The sequence below is a fragment of the Corvus kubaryi genome, unplaced genomic scaffold (genome assembly GCF_017639235.1).
Source record: "Corvus kubaryi isolate FWS band 111438036 unplaced genomic scaffold, C.kubaryi_AGA036_p1.0 124, whole genome shotgun sequence".
NCBI classification, from domain to species: Eukaryota; Metazoa; Chordata; class Aves; order Passeriformes; family Corvidae; genus Corvus; species Corvus kubaryi.
Window position 1 is genome coordinate 4588209 of NW_024580659.1, and position 18893 is coordinate 4607101.

Sequence of the window (18893 nt, forward strand, 5' to 3'; positions counted from 1 at the left end):
AGCTGATAGCACTTTTGCATAGTCTGATTTTCAAGCTTCTTTTTCTTTTTTTTTAATTGCAATGTAATCCTTATTGTTGTTGTTGAGAATGCCCAGTGCTTACAAAAGGCTCTGAAATTAGGGAAAAATAGCTGAATGAATATATTTTACTGCTTAGTTCCAAAATTATCTCAAATGAGAATGAAGTTGATTTGTTTCTGATTCCTGACATGAGGACAAATCATACCAGCAATGTCATCGGAAAAACACTAAGATTAAAAGAAGTCCATTTCAGGAAAATTTGATGTTGTTTTATGATGTCTACATTAATTTCTCATTTAGTGTTCCCAAGATACCTAATCACTAAATAAGAAAGAAAATCAAGAGACAGATACTTGGAAAAATCTATTTTCATAAAGAATAAGGAGATATGTTTTCTAATTCAGAGCCAAAATCTCAATCTGTGTATTTTCAAGAAAAATGCAGGAAAACATTTGAGTTTTGGACTTTAAAAATAGCTTTATAAGTCATTCATATCATATGATCGTGTTTTAGTTTGTTTTTCTTCCTATAGAAGCTAAGAAAATTAGATTCCAGTAAATCGTGGTCAGCTAAACTGGTATGAATAAATTTTATTTCTACTTTTATTTTTAAAAGAGGTTCCCATGATGCTCTTGAAGAATTTTATTCATTATTTTCAAATTAAAATTCTAAGAACTATTGAATGGACAAAGAATTAATAAAAAGCAACAAACAGCCTAATCTCAAAGTATAAACCAAAATTACATAGTTGTAAAGTAGGCCTGATACAATTTCTAGAAAGAAAACAAACAAAGTACACAAGCAATGCTTTGCCATGGAAATGGAAATCAGGTATTCTTTAATGAAAGCATCATCCTTTCTTGACAGCACTACATACTGAACTGATAAAAGTATTTCTATTGATGCACTTGCTAAGAAAAAAAATCACAAGGGTTCTTGTTTTGTTCCGTTTGGACAAACCCCTATTCCATATTTCTACCAGTATTTCCAGTGGAAATATTTAATAACTACTGATAAAGTTTGTAGGTCTTAAGAATGCTACTGCAGAGAGGAATAGGATAAGAAAGTTACTGAGAGCAGTTAGGATGAATTGGGAAGCTGGACACAGAAAGGAATGAGGCATGTCTGTAAACATACACTGTCAAAGTATTTAGCTGCCAGAGAACAGAAGAAAGCCAGGCATAATTGTCCATTTGGAATTTTTAGAAGATGGCTACTGCCTTCTTTCAATGTGTAAGTACATCGGTGTAAGTACATCTCAGAAATCACACTTAACATTGTAAAATCTGCCCTTCCAAATGTGGCCTTCAATGGACTTACAATGGAAAAGAAATTGAGGGTGATATCTCTGTAAAATAAAACAATCAAAATCATACAGAGAGATGCTTTTACCTTGGAAACTTTCTCCTCATTGTGTCTCATGCTCTCAGACCAAGCACCCTGTTTTTCAAAAGCTATCTGAATCCTAACTCTGCAGTTGTTTGACTCCTACTCCTATGCAAGCCTGCATTGTGACAGTCACTCTGCTTCCCAAAGGACTGCTTTAAAAACCCCTCAGCTGCCTCTATGGGCATTTTGGGAAAGTGACTAATGCAGAAAAGATAGTTTACAAGGAGAGAAAACAGGTTAAAAAGTACTTTCTGTCATTTTTTATTTATATGCTGTGAAATTGATGAACACTTTGTCCAGATTAGCAGTGAAAGATTACAGAAATGTGTCATTTTACTGTGTAAGTGCTGGATACTTATCCACATGAATCAATACTAATGACAAGTTTTTTCACTGTTGTTGACCAAGCAAATGCTAGGAAGGCAATTAAACACAAGAAATAAAAAAACTGGCATTAACATGGTAAGTGTCAGTGCCAACAGCACAGCGGCATTTTCAAGTGAAATACAGTCATAAATACCTTCATAGGATTACAGACTGCAGAATGGCACATATTACTTTAATTAGTCACACTCACCTGCTCAGATTTAAATGGTATATATAAAGATCTGTGAGCTGCAAAATGTGGATACTTGTACAAATTTTTTGGGCATATAAATTCACTTGCATTACCTCGTATTCAAAGTTAACTGAAAGAAAAAACCTGACCTCACTTAAACTGGTAGGAATGTTGCCACTAATTTAAACAGTCCAGATTTATCCCTTCTCCTAGGCATAGAGTTTATAAAGGGAAAAAAAGTGAATTCTCAACTATTTTTTTAATGAGACACAGTTTCCCTTAAAAACGAAGTGTAGGAAAGCAATAGTGCTCACAGCAAGCCAAGGTAACTGTTGATACTGCCACTTGCTCTTGGCCCTTCAGTTAGGCCCTGCTTAATGGACAAAAGAACAGGATAAACAAGATCACAAAGACAGAAAAATGCAAAAACTCTACCTTCTTTATGTCAGGTGTCCAATGCCTTTCAGTTCTTTCAGGGAACAACCACTCATCTCATTGACTAAGGGAAAATCTCCCCATGCCCTGGGCCATTTTCTCCAAGAGAATTCCAAGGGCATCACTCCTGCCCCTCCAAGTCCTGTGTCAGTTCATCCCCTGGCAGCCACTCCCTGCTCATCCTACCAGAACAGGGCCACCTGCTTCCCTGACAAGGCCCACAGGCTTTGGGACAGCTGTCAGGCCAATTTAGAAGAACATTTTCTGCACAGGCTTCACCCACAAGAGCACCACAAAAAGCTTTTCATGAGAAGACATTACCTTTTCTGATAGAGCTTCCTCTAAGGTTGCTAGTGCTGTGTCTGTGTTACTGGAATCTGTCTGCAGCGACTTCACTCTGTCTTTTAGATTAGTTAGTTGTTTGTCTTTGTCCCTAAGTTGCTCCTGTAGATTTTCAATCTGAAAATAAAAACATTATAATGATCATCAACCTTGTCATAATGTTCCAAGAGGGACTTGGATGCTGAGTGCATACATATCACACATATGAAACACGAGCCCCAGTATACTGCCAGGTTTGTACCTGCTATATCATCACCAGTTTGAAACTTCAGTCCTTTCTATTTTGCTTTCTTTTGCTGAAGAAGTATAATTTTCTAATAAAATAAAGAAAAAAATCTCAATGCAATCAGGCATTTTATTATTTAAGTATTTTCTGATATTAATCACTCTAGTTTAAGGTACTGCATTATCTCAGTAATTCAAAGTATGCCTGGAATTATCCCTTTAGATTATTCTAGCTCAATAAGAAGGACAAAGAAAGGGCGAGGCAAAGCAAGTTGAGTGAGCCTCAAAATGAGGAAGAAGAAAGATGCTAACCTGCCTATCTAAAAATCTCTTCTTCCATGATGCCCTGCTGTAAAGAAAACTCACCTGGGCAGAGATCAGGATGTTTATACTTAAAAAGGCCAAACCCACAAAAAAAAAAGCAAAAAAAAAAAAGCAAAGGCCACCATTTCCATTCACTTTCTTCATCTCCATGAAGATTAAAAGTATGTCACTCTATTTTGGATATTTTAACCGCTTTAATTAGATCTGGTTCTTCATCTAGAAAGTATTTGAACACATTGCTGAAGTACCAATAAGCACACTGGTTTGTTAAACACGTCATGATTCATAGTGGTTAAATCAGGAAGAGCTAAATCACAAAGGTTTTGCACAAAAAGTTGTCCACAGAGCGATGTGGACTTTGGAAGCAAATGTGAATAAAAGCACTCAGCTTCTGATTGTCATGGCAATCCCCTTCTGCAGCTGTAAGGCACTTGGACCTCTGGGCAGAATGCAGGGGGGATATGTATTATGTCATATGTGCAAAATGTCATTAATTGCCTGTCAGAAGCATCCACCTCCCTCCATCCTGCACTCTCAGTGCCACTCACTATTATGCACAAACTGGCACAAACCCAAGGTTTGTTACTTAAGACTTTGCACAAATAAATAGTAACAAGAAAATTAACTGGTCTGTTATTTTAGTATGCCACTTTATATAATATGAGAAAATATGCCAAAATCCATAAAGCATCATTTGTTCAAAACTGGTTTTAAATACGTTGTCAATGTTATACAAATTATTACTGTCAACAGATATTCAAATGCTTACTTTCATCAGTGATTTTTCACTTTGGATCACGTTCTCTTGCTACTGAAATGAATTCAGTTTTCCTGTTCATTTTATAATGTAATGTTTTTTGGGTTTTTTTTCACATAGCCAATATCTTGCCATTTAAAGCAACTCAGATTTTAACAGAAGCAGGAGCCTTTACGTTACTGTTAAACTGTATTTAAAGATTTCTTTACAAACCTGAAGTTGAATTCAATGCATGTGCAGTTCTGCAGAAGTCAACAACTGTGTCAATAAAAATTTGATCTCCGTATGCAAGAATGCACCATCATCATCAAATACACTTTAATTTGGGGCACACCTTGGTAAAAGTTCTCCTCCTACTACATTATAAAAGTGCAGGAAAAAAAATCCTGAAGTTTTGACATCATATATATCTATAATTAACAAGTCATAAAATCTACAGTACAGCTGTGTGCACTGTATGAAGTGTGCTTTTAAAGAATTAAATTTTAAAAGAACTTAAATAAAAATTAAAATAGAATTTGAAAGTAAATTTGGAGGAGCACAATTCAATTAGAAATTCTTTATAGTATGGCAAATACAAGTCTTGTACCTTTTTTCTTTTTCCTTTTTTTTTTTTTTTTTTATATACATAGTTTGGTATATCAGATTACTGCTATGAGCCAAAGATTCCACTTGCTGTGTAAACTATAAAATACTAAGGAATATATAGAAAGGTCTTTTTGGGAAGACCTGACACAGAATAGCTTACTCTTGTGAATGACCTCTTGCAATATTTTTCTTCGTGTGTATATTTTATACAGATACAGAAACATGATACATGTGTTAATGAGTTAAGAACTTTTTATTTTATGGCATGTGTATTAGTCACATCTAAAATTACATTAACTGGCATTCAGAGGACTGCACACTATGTTTCTTTCTTTACTTCATCCAAGTATTAATGATTCCAACAACTACCTCATGACACCCTGTGGAATACTTAAGCAATTGCACATTTCAGCTTCACCAAAACAAATTCTCAAGTAAAAGGGAAATAAAACAGGAGAGTGAATATTGATTACATGTTCTTTGAAACAAAGTTAAGATCTGGTCCTTTATTATCATCAGCTTGACCTACCAATTCTAGGCACCCTAAATTAAAGTACTTATTTCCTATGCCCAGTGCTTATCTGAATTCCACAGCATTTACACTATTTCCTTCCTCTTAAAACTAATTGAAAATATGAGCCAACCCTTAACCAAGAAAACATGTTCTAAAATTATTCAGCATTTACAAAATTCTTTCCTCAGAGGTAAAAGAGAACAGGCAGCAAATTAAAAACATCCCCATTGAATCACAACTGCTTTAAAATAAGTCACTCAATACACACTCCATAGATAAAATAAGAGGAAAGGACCTAATTATTCTTCTATTTGTGCTATATAAATCTGAAGGAAATACTTTGATGGGAACAGGACCACACTGGGGTATGTGAAAGCAGAATCAGTACCACAGAGTATTTGTTTGTTGGGATGGGCACAGGATCAGCAAAGACCTTCTGACACAGAGAAGACTTTACGACCAGTTAATCACAGAGTTCTCTCAAAAAGATTACAGGAGACAAAGAGATTGAGCGGTCTCAAGTGCTAAAATCTTGGAACACAAGATATGATTTAGCTCTTCCTGAGTTTTTTAAACCCAGAAAGAACAACAAACCCCCTGGTAACCTCTGTCATTCTCCAACACACACATATATTTGGGTAGAAGCATATATGTAAGGATACAATTGTATTATTGAATAATGACTTTTGAGCATGCCTGAATTCAGTTTATGGCAGGGACTGTTAAGACATTCTCAATCCTCAAGCACTTATATATTTTTTTCTGATAGGAAGTTAGTTACTGTTAAGTTTTGTCAACATCTATTTCTTACCTCTGTGAACTGCTATGTCCCTGTGCCAGGATGAAAAGAAACTTCTCTATTCTTTCTGTATTTCAGAAGGTGTGGCTATTCCCAGGGCTTAAGCCAGACTTTATTCCTTCTTTTAAAACAATACCCTTACAGATAAATGTCTTTCCTATGAGGCATCCTGTCAATAAACCTCAAGTGCTAATCTTGTCACCTTTTGGCGACGGTCTCAGGAACGCTTATTAAACACTCAAGGGATTAAATTAAATCTCACCTGCAGACAGGCTTTCAAATTCTCCAGTAACCCAAGTTCCCAAAAGAAAATTCCTTTCATTATCAAAATTAAGGTACTGTACTATGGCACTTGCAAGAAAATTATATAATCAAAGAAAATGTTCCATGCTGTAACAATTTGCCTTCAGAGATATACATTAAAGTATAAGCGTTTAAGAACCTGTAAGAGAGAAATTACCTAAGACCTCTTGGGCCTAGCTAATGAAACCATAAAGCCATATATTTCAACTTAGCTGCAAGTATTTCCCTCTCTGTTCTGTATTTGAGTTTTAAATAACTCAGACAATAAGTATTTTGAAACAATGGGGTATTTTATCCCTAAAGTTGATTTTGCTCTATTCGAAATTTCTATAAGCAGAAGTCTTTGAGATTTTTTTCATAATGAAGCACAGACCATGTCAATTCCAGTGAAGTAGATCAACAATATAATATTAGTTTGACTTAAATTTGAAATTGAAACCCAGGGGAGAAAACAGAACTTTTGCATGTATCATTTGCATTACTTACCAAAAAAAAAAAAACCACTTTGTATTTTAAGAAAACAAATCCTACTAAACAATTTCCCAAGTACTGGTACAGTCTACTTCAAACGAGTAATGGCATTACAAAAAAAAAAAGAGATTTAATCAACAGCATTCATCCAACATGAGCATTATCTATGACTACTTTAAAACTTAGTATTTGTTTTCAGACTTTAGCTTCTGCCTTATAGACAGATACCAAAAGACAAAAGTAATGTAACTATTAATCAAAACAGAACAAACCAGGCGTAGTTCAAACATAAAAACTCTAAATGTCTACTTACACATAAGTTATTTTTATTAGTAAGACTCATGGTAAATGTTCTGGCTCATATGGTCCTTTTCAGAAACGTCTCAGGATGTCCCAAAACATGAAACCAGCTTTGGTAGTGACTCAGTAAAATAGATGTCCACAGACATCCCAACATCTCCTTTTGGTATGTGTGGATGTGTGAATGCTTAATTTGCAATGAAACACCCAGAAAAAAATGAAATCACTTTATCCTACCATGACTGTAAAAATATTACTACCTGAATAGTAACAGTAGACTTTATACAGAGGTGCAGTTTTTGGAAAGCACTATAGATTTTTAGCAAGAATTTTTTTACCAAATGGTGTACAGTTACTAAACATCAGATCAGATAAAATATTTTAAAATTAACAGGCTTTACAGCAGCCATTTGAGGTTTCAGTCTATGGAGTGAGAGGGGAAATTTTCCTTTGAGTCATGATATGACCTAAATACAGTTCTTAGTTTAAGCAGAATTTCCAGTAACAAAATGAGCCCATTGAAGGACAATTTCTGCTTCAACAGTTTGACATCGCAGAATGCCTTTTGTCTTGAAAGAGACTGCCCCAAAAGTGCTTCCTCATCCAGTGCCAGTAACTTTCACTTTTTCTTCTTTTTAAGTAGGCAGACAGACAAGCATTAATTAGGAATATTTTTTGAAAGTAAAAAATCACATACTTTTAGATTCCAAAAATTAAAATAAATGTTATGTTGAAAAATTATCCTATAAGATAAAACTCTTTAAAATATTCTAAAATAGGGGGTTGCTGCTTGCAGCTGAATATGTTCATTGAAGTGCAAGATTTGTACTAATCTTCTGCTTTACTAACGTAACTGGAAAAAAGCTTGTTAATCTTATAATGACGTGATAAAATACTCTTGGATTCCATAAGCAGATCTGATATCCACTAAAGTGCTTGATTATGTCTCAAAAGAATAAAGCTTCTTCCTGATAGCTGCCTATTACACAGTATGTTCTCAATTTAAAATATTTCCAAAGTGCCTTCCCGTTACCACCTTGCAAATTTGTATTTTCCAAATTGAAGTAATACAGCAGCATTTTACTTACTTCAGATTACAACATACCTCAAGGTTCAACAGTACTTTTTAGCTCTATATTCTTAGATTTTTTTTGCCCCACAAGGCTTTCTTAAACACCAGAGGTTTTAGATGGCCCAAAGCATATGGCCAGGTCAATCCTACTGGATTATTAAATCAGAGAGAGTAAAGGTATTTTTAAAGCTGTCCATAAATATTACATAGCCCTTTGAGTTATGTAAAAGAACATTTTCAACGATGGATATGGTGTGTGCCCAAGGAGAAAGCAATCTCCAGTTCAATAGGTCTGCAAGGTTTCTACAAAAAAAAAAGATTGATCTGTCTGGAGACATGTTACCTCAAACTGCCTTCAGGAGGACAGTTCAAAGTGCCACAGTGCAGCTGCAAAGTGATTGTCACAAAGGAGCTAATGGAGCAAGTGCTGCTTCAGACATCAGCCCTCACATCAGCCCGATGACAAGAGACTAGAGCAGTGGCATGAGCTGGTAGTCACCCCACTGCCACCTTCCCAGCCTAATCCAAGCAGGAAGAAAATAATCCTTCTGAAGCCTGCTCTACTTGACAAGCTTAAAAAATAGAAATATACATAAGACCAGAATAGGAAATCAGAACAAAAAAAAGGTAACCAGAGCATTTTTCCTGATGTACACTTACACTGTTTCCCACCAAAGTTACAGCAATTCAATACAACGCTTTTTCCACTTCTTTAAACTCTTATTTTTGCCCTTAGGACCACATAGCTGATCAGATTAATACTTGGGTTTGAAAACTTAATTTTATGGCTGTTCATTATTTTTATATCTATATTCTATATGCATAAATTATTATATTCTATACATTTATTTAAATTATTATCCACATGGCAGTGTCCATTTTATCCAATGCAGAAGCATCATCTTCCTTTTTCCTTTGTTTGAAGTTGCTGATTTTTACATGCAAATTGACTCTAAAGTAGCAGCAAGTGCTTTGGGCCAGGAGGATGTTAGTTTACACAGTGTTTAAGCAAAATAAGGCTTCAAATTCTAATTGGTGTCTAATTGAACACAAAAGCTGTAGTAGCAACCAATTATAAAGAAAATATGAGACAACCAAAAGCAAGTTTACAGAGATGCTGATATCTGGAGATGGGAATTTTCACAGAATGAAGAAAATAGAATAGGCAAAAAGAAGGGAAAGGTATAAAACCTATGATGAAGTAATTAGCACTGACAGCAGAATCACAGCTGTGGGGTTCTGCCACCTGCACAGCACTAAGAGTTGCCTTTATATTGTATCTTGCTGAAAATGTCACATTCTCTTACAACAAATCTCTGTCCTAAGAAGTAAGTAATTTAGGAATACAGGAATATTTTAAGATCTAGAAGACATTCTTGCTATAAACAGTTTAGTCCCATATGTTCACTCTATCCATCCATTTGATAGTCTACTCAACACATCCACCACAGTATAGCCATAAAGCTGCAAACACAGAAAAATGGTATTAATGAAGACATGAAATTTACATTGATATCAAGCTTCTGAACAGATGTTCCACAGTAATTAAACTTTCCTAGAGTAGGCTAAGGAAAGCAATTAAGTCTGTGGTAGAATCCAAAGATCTACTCACATAACGTGCAAGTATTTTCCACGTCATTATTTGTTCCGTATGATTCAGTTTGTTAAATGCATCAGCTGAGGATTAGAGAAATCTCAGGGAAAACAGCACAATACAGAAGCATAAAGTATTATTACAGTAGGTTAAAAAATCCAGTTGGATTTGAAGTTTACCTAAATAGAAAATACATATACCCTAAAATTTTGGAGAGAGGAAAAATATATATATAAAGAAGGAAAAGAACCTATGAACTGTTGATCACCAGGGTAAAAAGTATGTCATTTACTGGGACATGCAGTAATATTCTCTGGACAGCACCTGTTATACGTGACTTGGCAAAAATTGTCTTTATTCCAAGTTCAGAAACATCAACATACTGTCTCATACACATAGAAACTGAGAGCATCCTATTGCATCAATAAATAGAAGCAAATGCAAGTAAAATTGGAGATCAATAGTGTTAAGTATTTTTTCTTCTTCTTCTTCTTCCAAAACAAGCGTGTATGTTTTATTGTGCAGTCACTGAAGGAAATAGTTCATCCATTTTTTACTTACTGTGAGATTCTAGATCCTTCCATAATACGGGATTCAAAGGTACAGGTACAGGAAGGATTCAGAGGACTCAACAAGCATTAAGAAAGAAGAGGTGTGCACTGAGCTTTCATACAGAGAGTAGAAGAGAACTCCCCCAGGGCTGCTTAGGGAAGAGCTCTGCCCTCAAGTCAGCTGATACTTTTACAGGGCTATAAAAGCAGGTCAGTGGGCAAACGAGCCAAGAGAGGAGAAGGCTGTCACACAGAAAGGAGCTCCTGGACTGAAAGCTTGGCTTCTGTTGCCAGACTCCAGCTGAGAAAGAGCTGGAACTTAATGCTAAAATTAACCTTCACCAGGAAGCTAGCCAAAAGAAGCCTGGGCTGATAATATCCACTTGTGTATCTGGAAATACTCAGTCTCTGTCTCCTTCTCCTGAGGGGCCAATAAATTCACTGAACAAAACAGCTTGACTCTTGGACTCTTCTAAGCAGACTCACAATCTTGTGAGACATCCATTGAAAAGCTTTTGCTCTCATTATATGTATTTACTGTGATGTAATTCAGAATGCAATAGGTATTTTCCGGATAGTAAATACAGAAATACAAAATAGACTAACACATAATTCCATTTATGACAAGAGGAGGCAGACATTCATTCTTAACAAGCTAATGCTTCTTATAATGTCTGTCTGTATATATGAGGGTCAGATTTTCAAGCTGGGTTGGTTGGGTACCTACATCTCACAATATTTTATGAGTTACAGGCTGATTGCCGAACTGTTTTTGAAGTCTAGCCCAATTTGCTCATTGAGAGCACCTGAACTACTTGTCAAAGTTAACCATGAAAAATCATACCTTTCTGCTCAATCCCACATTTCTGGTGCTTGAAAACATATGGTGATATTTTACTCCTGGCCAGTTTTGTACCATTTGGTGTATATGCCTATAAAATAGCCTATGTTGGCTTACACAAGAACTTTTAAAGAAGACTTTGCATGAAAATATGTTACATTGTGTCATATGCCAGTGAGAGAAGTACATATACTTTAATATACTGTAATGTAAATTCACATGGAGGAAAAAAAAAAGCTGCTTTGGCATTCTTACACTTTTAATACAGATCACTGAAGTTGAATGTGATTTTTAGTGTGTATCTTGTCATTCCTACTATGTCTGTATCAATTGGGAAGACCTGGGGGCCTCTGCCCAGACTGAAAAGTTACAGTACATCTCATAAAAAAGTTAACAGATGGTGAGAAGAGAGAGGCAGCTGACAAGCTGTACAGACAAGTGTTGGGCAACAGAGAACACTGAAAAGGGAAGCTACAAAAGAAATAGAGTAAGAACAGGCACCTCCAGAGGCTACAGAAAGAGAGTAGGAGCCAGTTAGACAGTAGCTTGGGAAGTTTTCCAGAGCAATGAACACAGAGATATCAAAAGATATCCTGGACAGAGATATCCTGGACAAGGACAGGGAGTAACAAGAGGTGTATGTTGTCTGCAGTGCTTTAAAATACAGAAATATTTAAAGGGAAATATATGTATAGAAAAGGAAAAACAACATAAGATGTAAAATAGATGACCAGTCTTGTTCTGATTTAGTTTGGATATCCAAAGCATTACAAGAAAAACACTAAAAAGCATATTACCTTACTTTTAATTAAAATTATTTCACTTTATAATGTGTTATTAAAATCAATGTAGTTATTAAAGAGCAATATAGTCATTTTACATCCCCAGGAAAATTATTAAGATAGGAAAACAGAGATAGATGCAGAAAAAAAAGATTTCGCTAACAGAAGAGAACCATGAAGTCAAGTTCTGAAAAACAGGCAGAAACCTTACAAACTGCTTCATTTCAAAGTGAAAAGGTCGAGCAGGTTGTGATGTGGAGAGGCTGGAAGCCTGACTTAATCCTTAGAGAAAAAGCAATGTTTTCATTCACTGTAAGAATCTCCTTCAAATCCTGCTTGTGGGCAGTGGAACATACTGTAATACTCTAAGATCCTTTCCAGGACTGCCTATGTTACCCAGCAATGAAAAACCTATGGTAATTGAATTTCCTTTCCCATTTGAAGGCTATCCAATCACTTAATAGATGACCTTGTCAATCTGATTTCATGCTACTCATTTTCTAAGATTTACACTGTCCAAAATAATCTATCCTCATTTGTGATACTTATACCTTCAGAATGTTAAAATAAAAAACTAAGCTCTATTGACTTTAGACAGATACCCAAACCCAACAGGTTTCTAACCATTCTTCTTGTCTGACACTTTCACATTTCCATCACTCTTCTGACCACAAGCTGTCTGAAATCACACATGGTTTTTCAGGTGGGATGACACAAAAGTCATTTAGAGAACAGTTATCTTTTGCTCCACTACCCATTATTTCTGGTGACAGAATATTGGCAATTTTCATTACCACATCCCGCTTGAAATACTTTTCTGAACTGTATTAATCACTACCTTCAGCCTCCTGGCATTAACACTGCAAATTTTGTTTTGGGCTGGTCATCATCTCCTTTTCCCCATCTGCATTCAAAGGTGGCTTGTTTATTTTTTCCCTAATTGAAACACTGAAGAATATTTTCAAAATGAAAATGCTGAAGAAAGTTATATAAATATATATATAAGATAAAAGTCTGCCTTCTGACTCCAAATAAGTCCCTCTCATCTTAACTGCAGTTGCTTTTATTCTTTTTGATAGCTCTTCAATCAACTTAAATAACTTTTTTTATTACCTGAAGTATTTTTTTCACTTTTATTCTTGCTCTCTTGGATTAATGTTTTTTCATATTCAATTCAGAATTATGATTTATAATAAAGTACTTCAAATCTAGAAAGTCACGGCTCCACTGAAATACCATATACTTCATGTAAGCAATCCAGTTAAGGAATTGACACCAAATTTAAACTCTATCATAATTTGTAGTATCCCAGTTTTTCTCGCCTATTTTTCATACTTTAGTTTATATACATGTGCACTGTAATACTTTCAAAATACCTGGTTTATTTTTACTAACACCACTGTATAATTCTATTGATGGCTTAAGGTTACTCTTTAAATCACCACCTTGAGTGAAAGAAAAGAATACCTTTATTTCCTTTCCTGGAAAGTTTAAAGAGATATTTAACATGCTTTGTAAGGTTTAAATTTGAAACCCAATACATTTCCCATTTAAACAACTCCTGTAGTTTTGATTCCAATGCAAAGCTATAAAAGACACAAGAGTCTAGACAAAAGCAAAATAAATGCACATTTAAACATCATCACACCGTTCCACAGGACAGTGTAACTCAGACCATACACAATTCAGAAGATAGCAAATGCCTAATTACAGCATACAACTAATTTTGTCAGAAGACCTGGCCATAAATTACATTATATCCGTAATTTTAGATCTCCTTATATGAACAGTTTCACAACATCACTTTAACACAGAATTGTGTGACAATATTAAATATTTTGTATAAAGGTTTCAAAAGTACAGATAAATGACTTGAAAGATAATGTTAGTTTTATTTGATTGTTTCAGAACACAGAGAAATCCCAGTATACTTTCATTAATTGAGAAACTTTCAGATAAATGTGCTGCTCCTACTTCAAAATGATAAATTAATTGCATAGAACTTGTTAATCACAGACATTTCACACCTGAAGGGAAAAAAATTGCAAGTACAGTGCTTTAAAACTGCTCAATCATATTTAGTCCTTAATTACATATCTCTTTCCACAGTCTTACAAATTTTTTTGAGATTTCCAGTATTCTATTATTTCCCAGTTTTCTTGTAAAATATTCTACTTAATAATATAATACTTCATCAAAATCACCAGAGGAAAAATATTAAACTTTGCATTACTTTACTCTCAAATTAAGGCATAAAGGGGCAGAAAGGTTGAAAAGGGAGGAGTAATGCCCTAAAAATTGAAATTTGTTTTAAACGAAAAAAAATTTTTAAAATCTGTACTAGCAAAAAAAATTTACATTGAAAGTAAAAATAACAGCACTGTCCCCTCAGTACTAGAAATAATGGATATAGGAATTCAATACAGCTAGGTCAATTTCTACTATGAGAGCACCCTGGCCTTAGAAAGCACATTAAAAAGTTTGTAATGGAGAATCCAGTTTCATATGGTATTATTTTATATGAGTTTCCTGAAGTACCAGTGGTAAAAAGTAGGAAAAAAACCCCATAGCAGCAAAGCTGAAATGGTTAGGCAGTAATTAATCAGAAATAATAATATTCTTTCTATTGGAAAGTTTCCTTTTAGCTCCCTGGTTACAGAAACCATCTATATTCATATATAAGGGACAGTGGAATACATTTACATGAAAGAAAAGCTTTGCAGGATAACAGATCCCTGCCCCCTTTCTTGAGAGATGTTTTTTCTAAATCATTCTAAATTAACATATGGTAAATGTATGTAGGTTTAGACCCATTAAGAGTTGAAGTGTTCAAAATGTTCATCAGAGAACTGAGATTCTTGTTACTGTGAGATGTAATTTAATATTTTCACTATGGCTGCACCAAAGACAATGCACATATTGAATTTCACCATTAGTTACTGCAGGCCAGACACAGTCTTTCTACATATAAACTATCAAAGCACCACTAAACTTAAACTGAAATGTTAAACGCAGCAACTTGGACGTCTTTAATCAACATCTGCTGAACAGTTTAGTTTCTCTATAGCAGCAAAGGTATGACAGCAATGCTTTTATGGAAATGTCTGAATAGGAAGTAATCTGTAATCTGATATGGTTTTGTGTTTAAGATAGTTTGCTTTTGGTATGAAAAATGTCCTCCTCTAAAAAAAAAAAAATCAATTAATTTTCTTTATCTCATATCTCCTCAAAACCAGCAGGTTTTTACATGAAATTCAGCCTCACTCTAATAACATCAACTACACAAAAATAAAGGAAAATTTTTATGAAGTACATCTATGACACAGAAATACTTTTCTCCCCGAATCAGTTTTTCATTAGGTCATTGATATCTAGAATTTATTAATCAATTTAGCCATCCTTATCCATTTCTCTTCCTTCAGTTTTTTTTATTTATTATAAAGGCTTTGATGAAAGGATCTATCAAGAACACTCATTGTCCCTTTGGCAATTACAGGAAAATCCTGAAGATGAAGATGCATTTGGAGGTAACCTGCTGCTACAATGTCAGTGACACCGACATACTCATACTATACCAAAATGTCATATATTTTCTCTGATTTATGTTTCTTTGCTGGACAATGAGAAGTTTCAGCAACTGTCAGATGCAGTTCTCTCCCACTGAGCTTCATGTTCACTCCCTGAACCACATGCCTCTCTGCATGGTGGGGTTTGACAGACACTGGATAAAATCCTCACAAGAGTGGTGACTTAGGAGCTTGAAGTTAAGAACACTTGGAAGTCCTTTAGAGCTGATGGCTATATCAATGTATTACACAGATTGACTACTTTATCTCTCTACTTCTGCAAGCATTAGAATTATTACAAATTAATTTTTATCAGGCTTTCTCCTCAAGAACCTGCACCTAATTTTAACTGTAAAATTCTCCTAAAAAACTTGAGCATCACATAACAATAAAGCTACAGTGGTCTGACAACACCTCCATTTTCAGTGTCTGCCATTCAGATGATAGACAGTTTGGAGGTTTTCAATGATTGAATGATGGCAACTCCAATGCTACAGAACTGTCAGAGACAGAGCTACCTGTCCATGGGTGTATCTTCTTCCTCCTGCACAAAGCTGGAATGATTTATAAGGACTCATAGAAGGTGTTGCAATCCAAAAATTTCAAGACAGAGGATGAATTATATTTCATAAATTGACAGTACACAGAAACCAACAACAGTTAACACATGGAAACAGTGAGAACTGATGAACACAAAATGCCATGAAAGAAGTTTTTGTAATTCTAATTATTATAAATCTAACACACCAAGACAAGCTCCCATGGACAGTTTACAGGGATGACCTGTTCTGCAACTAAATTAGCAAACTCCTGTTTTCTATTACTATATTCTATTTCTATACTTTGAAGTTCTTCCCATTTGTTCAGCTGTTTGCTATCACATCCACCTCCCAACATTCACAGAATCTCAAAAGTCATGGATTTTTATTAAATAAACATTCAAATCAAACTATTTATGGTTCCTATGACAGCCACGACAAAATCTCAGACTAAACCCTGAATAAAGATTTTAGTATAGGACACAGCAGAGATTTCACTCAAATTTAAGTTATGCTTTAACACCCTCCCAGTCCTGTCTGTCAACAAGCTTTAAGATGAAGACTTGATAGATTCCTGTGGACATTTAGCAGCTTCTCCCTCAAGATCAGCAGAAGGCTCCACAGAGAGCAGCGTGCAGAGGCTCCCATGGTGTACAGTCACTTTGGCATGGGGTTAAGCACAGAACAATAAAGGACTCTGTGCCCTTCTGGGGACATTAATGCATATTTCTTCTGCCAAATTAAGGCATCTCTTAGACAATAAATATAGTGGGCCTGATTTTTCTCCCTGATAAGTAAGGGGGTTTGCTGGCATAATTACCTTTAGCAAATTTACTGCAGATTTATTCTTAAGTGAATGGTAAATAAGCCCAATGTTTCCTTCATATAAAAAGATTACACAGTGTAATGCCATTTTTCTTTTTACTTTCCAAGAATTGCTTTACTCCCTTCTCTTTGTTTCACTTTGATCTTAGCACTGTGCCTGGCTGGGCGTTAAAAATTAAAGTCAGGTGTGTTAGAAGGAAGTGAATTAGATTCAGATTCCATTCTAAAGTTGGACCTATTCTACTCATATTCAAACATACCACTGCTGATTCTCCCACCAAGAAATACACACTACTTGGCAACATGAAAATTATCAAAGCAATCTGACCAAATTGGCACTACTAGTTCTGGCCACATCTGGTAACAATAATATGAAGGGAGAAGTATGAAGATAACAATTCTCATTTATTGTTACCATTAAACTTATCTGCATGCATACTCCTGAGTCTTTGAACTTCATGATTTCATAAAGCCAATAAGAGCTCCACTCAAAGGTGAAGGGTGATGCTTTTCCAAATGTGATTAAATATCCAATTTATTAAGGTATTAGAGTCTCTAGTCACAGAGTGCTCAATCAGAGGACAGCAGTGGAATACCACCAGGAAAGCACAACTGCCAACATCAAGGAGCTCTAGCAATGTATAAATTAAGGTGGCTGATTCTATGCCAACAGAGGGGTAGAGTTTTAATATACTAAAATAATGCTAAAACCTAATGCATAAACCTACTTTTTATATTTAGTAGGAACTGTTTCTTTTTTATTTCCACTATAACAAATTTGGATATACATTAGGTAAAGCTGAAGATCAAGTGTAACTGCCTAACCTAACAAGCAGATGAACAAGGGCAGTGGGATCTCTTTATTTCAGGATTAGGCAAGGATGGTTTATCAGATTAATAAGTTATTCAGTCGCTATATTGTTGAATATTTCACACATCAGACTATAAAAAAAGTAATCTCTCAGATGAAATCATACATAAAATGTATCATTTTTGAATCATTTACGACTTAAAATTGTCTTCTCATGGGATTTACTGCATACAATTAACAAGCTGATTCACTTATTTTCCTAAGGAACATTTCAAAAAATTATGATTTGAGATCTGCCTATCCCTGTGAATCCCCCTCATCAGTGTCTGGGTCAGTCACTGAAGGTGAGAAGCCACCCAACTTCCTTCCTCCCTGCCACAAATCAGTCACCTGGAGCATGGACCTTGAAAGAGCTTCCAAGGAAAAGATTATCATGTAATAAGACCTACAAGCCTTTTGGGCTTGAGCAATACTTTACTCTATGCACTGCTTCTTGGGGGATCTGATTTCACATTATTTCAATGAGCTGTCAAGGATTCAGTGCTAAAATGGTGGCACGTACAAAACCAGCTGAATCTGTCATGTTGAGACAGTGGGGAAATAGCCAGGCTGCCACTCAAAGATGCAGTTCCAAGAGCAGAGAATCACATGAATACACCCTCAGACAGCAGCTAAAAATTCTAAGTGAGTCATGACAGCAGGATACCTCTCTATGTAAAATTATTCTCAATTACACTTACAAAACTCTCCCTTATTTTCAATTCCAATCAGCAGATGTCTGTTACATTTTTTGGAAAGAAATTTCATTTCTTCCAAAAAATATGTATTTCTCCTAAACAATTCTGATTTTCCCTGATTCTTTTTCAGAGACATAGGTAGCCTTTAATCTCCTTAAATAATTCCTGCATGGTCTACTGCACCTCCAAAATATGACAACTTCTGCTTTATTTTTGCCCAGTCACACTACACATAACTGAGTTCTTTCACACTTCAAAAGAAACTTCGCCCAGCTCTATTAAAAAGAAAATACTACTCTTCACACAGCTTAAAATTCCCAGCATGTGAGTTGGCTGTTTCCTCAGCATGAATAAAACTTACTATCTTATTTAAAGATAACTTTGTTAATTAGTATTGACATTTCAGAGCTGAAGGGCAGCTTCCTTCCTCCCCAGCAGCACTGGTGTCACACCAGCAGTGTGAAACCCTTATGTAAGTGCCTCATTAAGCTCAGTCCCACTTTGCAGGTGACATGCTGTGTCCAGGAGAACTTGAGTATGCTGTGAAC

The 18893-nt window shown here is 35.3% G+C and overlaps 1 protein-coding gene across 16 annotated transcripts in view; it reads right to left on the reverse strand.

The window, feature by feature from the left end:
- ERC2 (ELKS/RAB6-interacting/CAST family member 2) overlaps positions 1-18893 on the reverse strand; it is a 432662-nt gene that overhangs the window by 269200 nt on the left and 144569 nt on the right. For all 16 annotated transcript variants that reach the window (XM_042020735.1, XM_042020741.1, XM_042020751.1 and 13 more), the window contains one exon: positions 2726-2863. In XM_042020735.1, coding sequence (XP_041876669.1) covers positions 2726-2863 — 138 coding nt within the window. The remainder of the gene's footprint in view (positions 1-2725; positions 2864-18893) is intronic.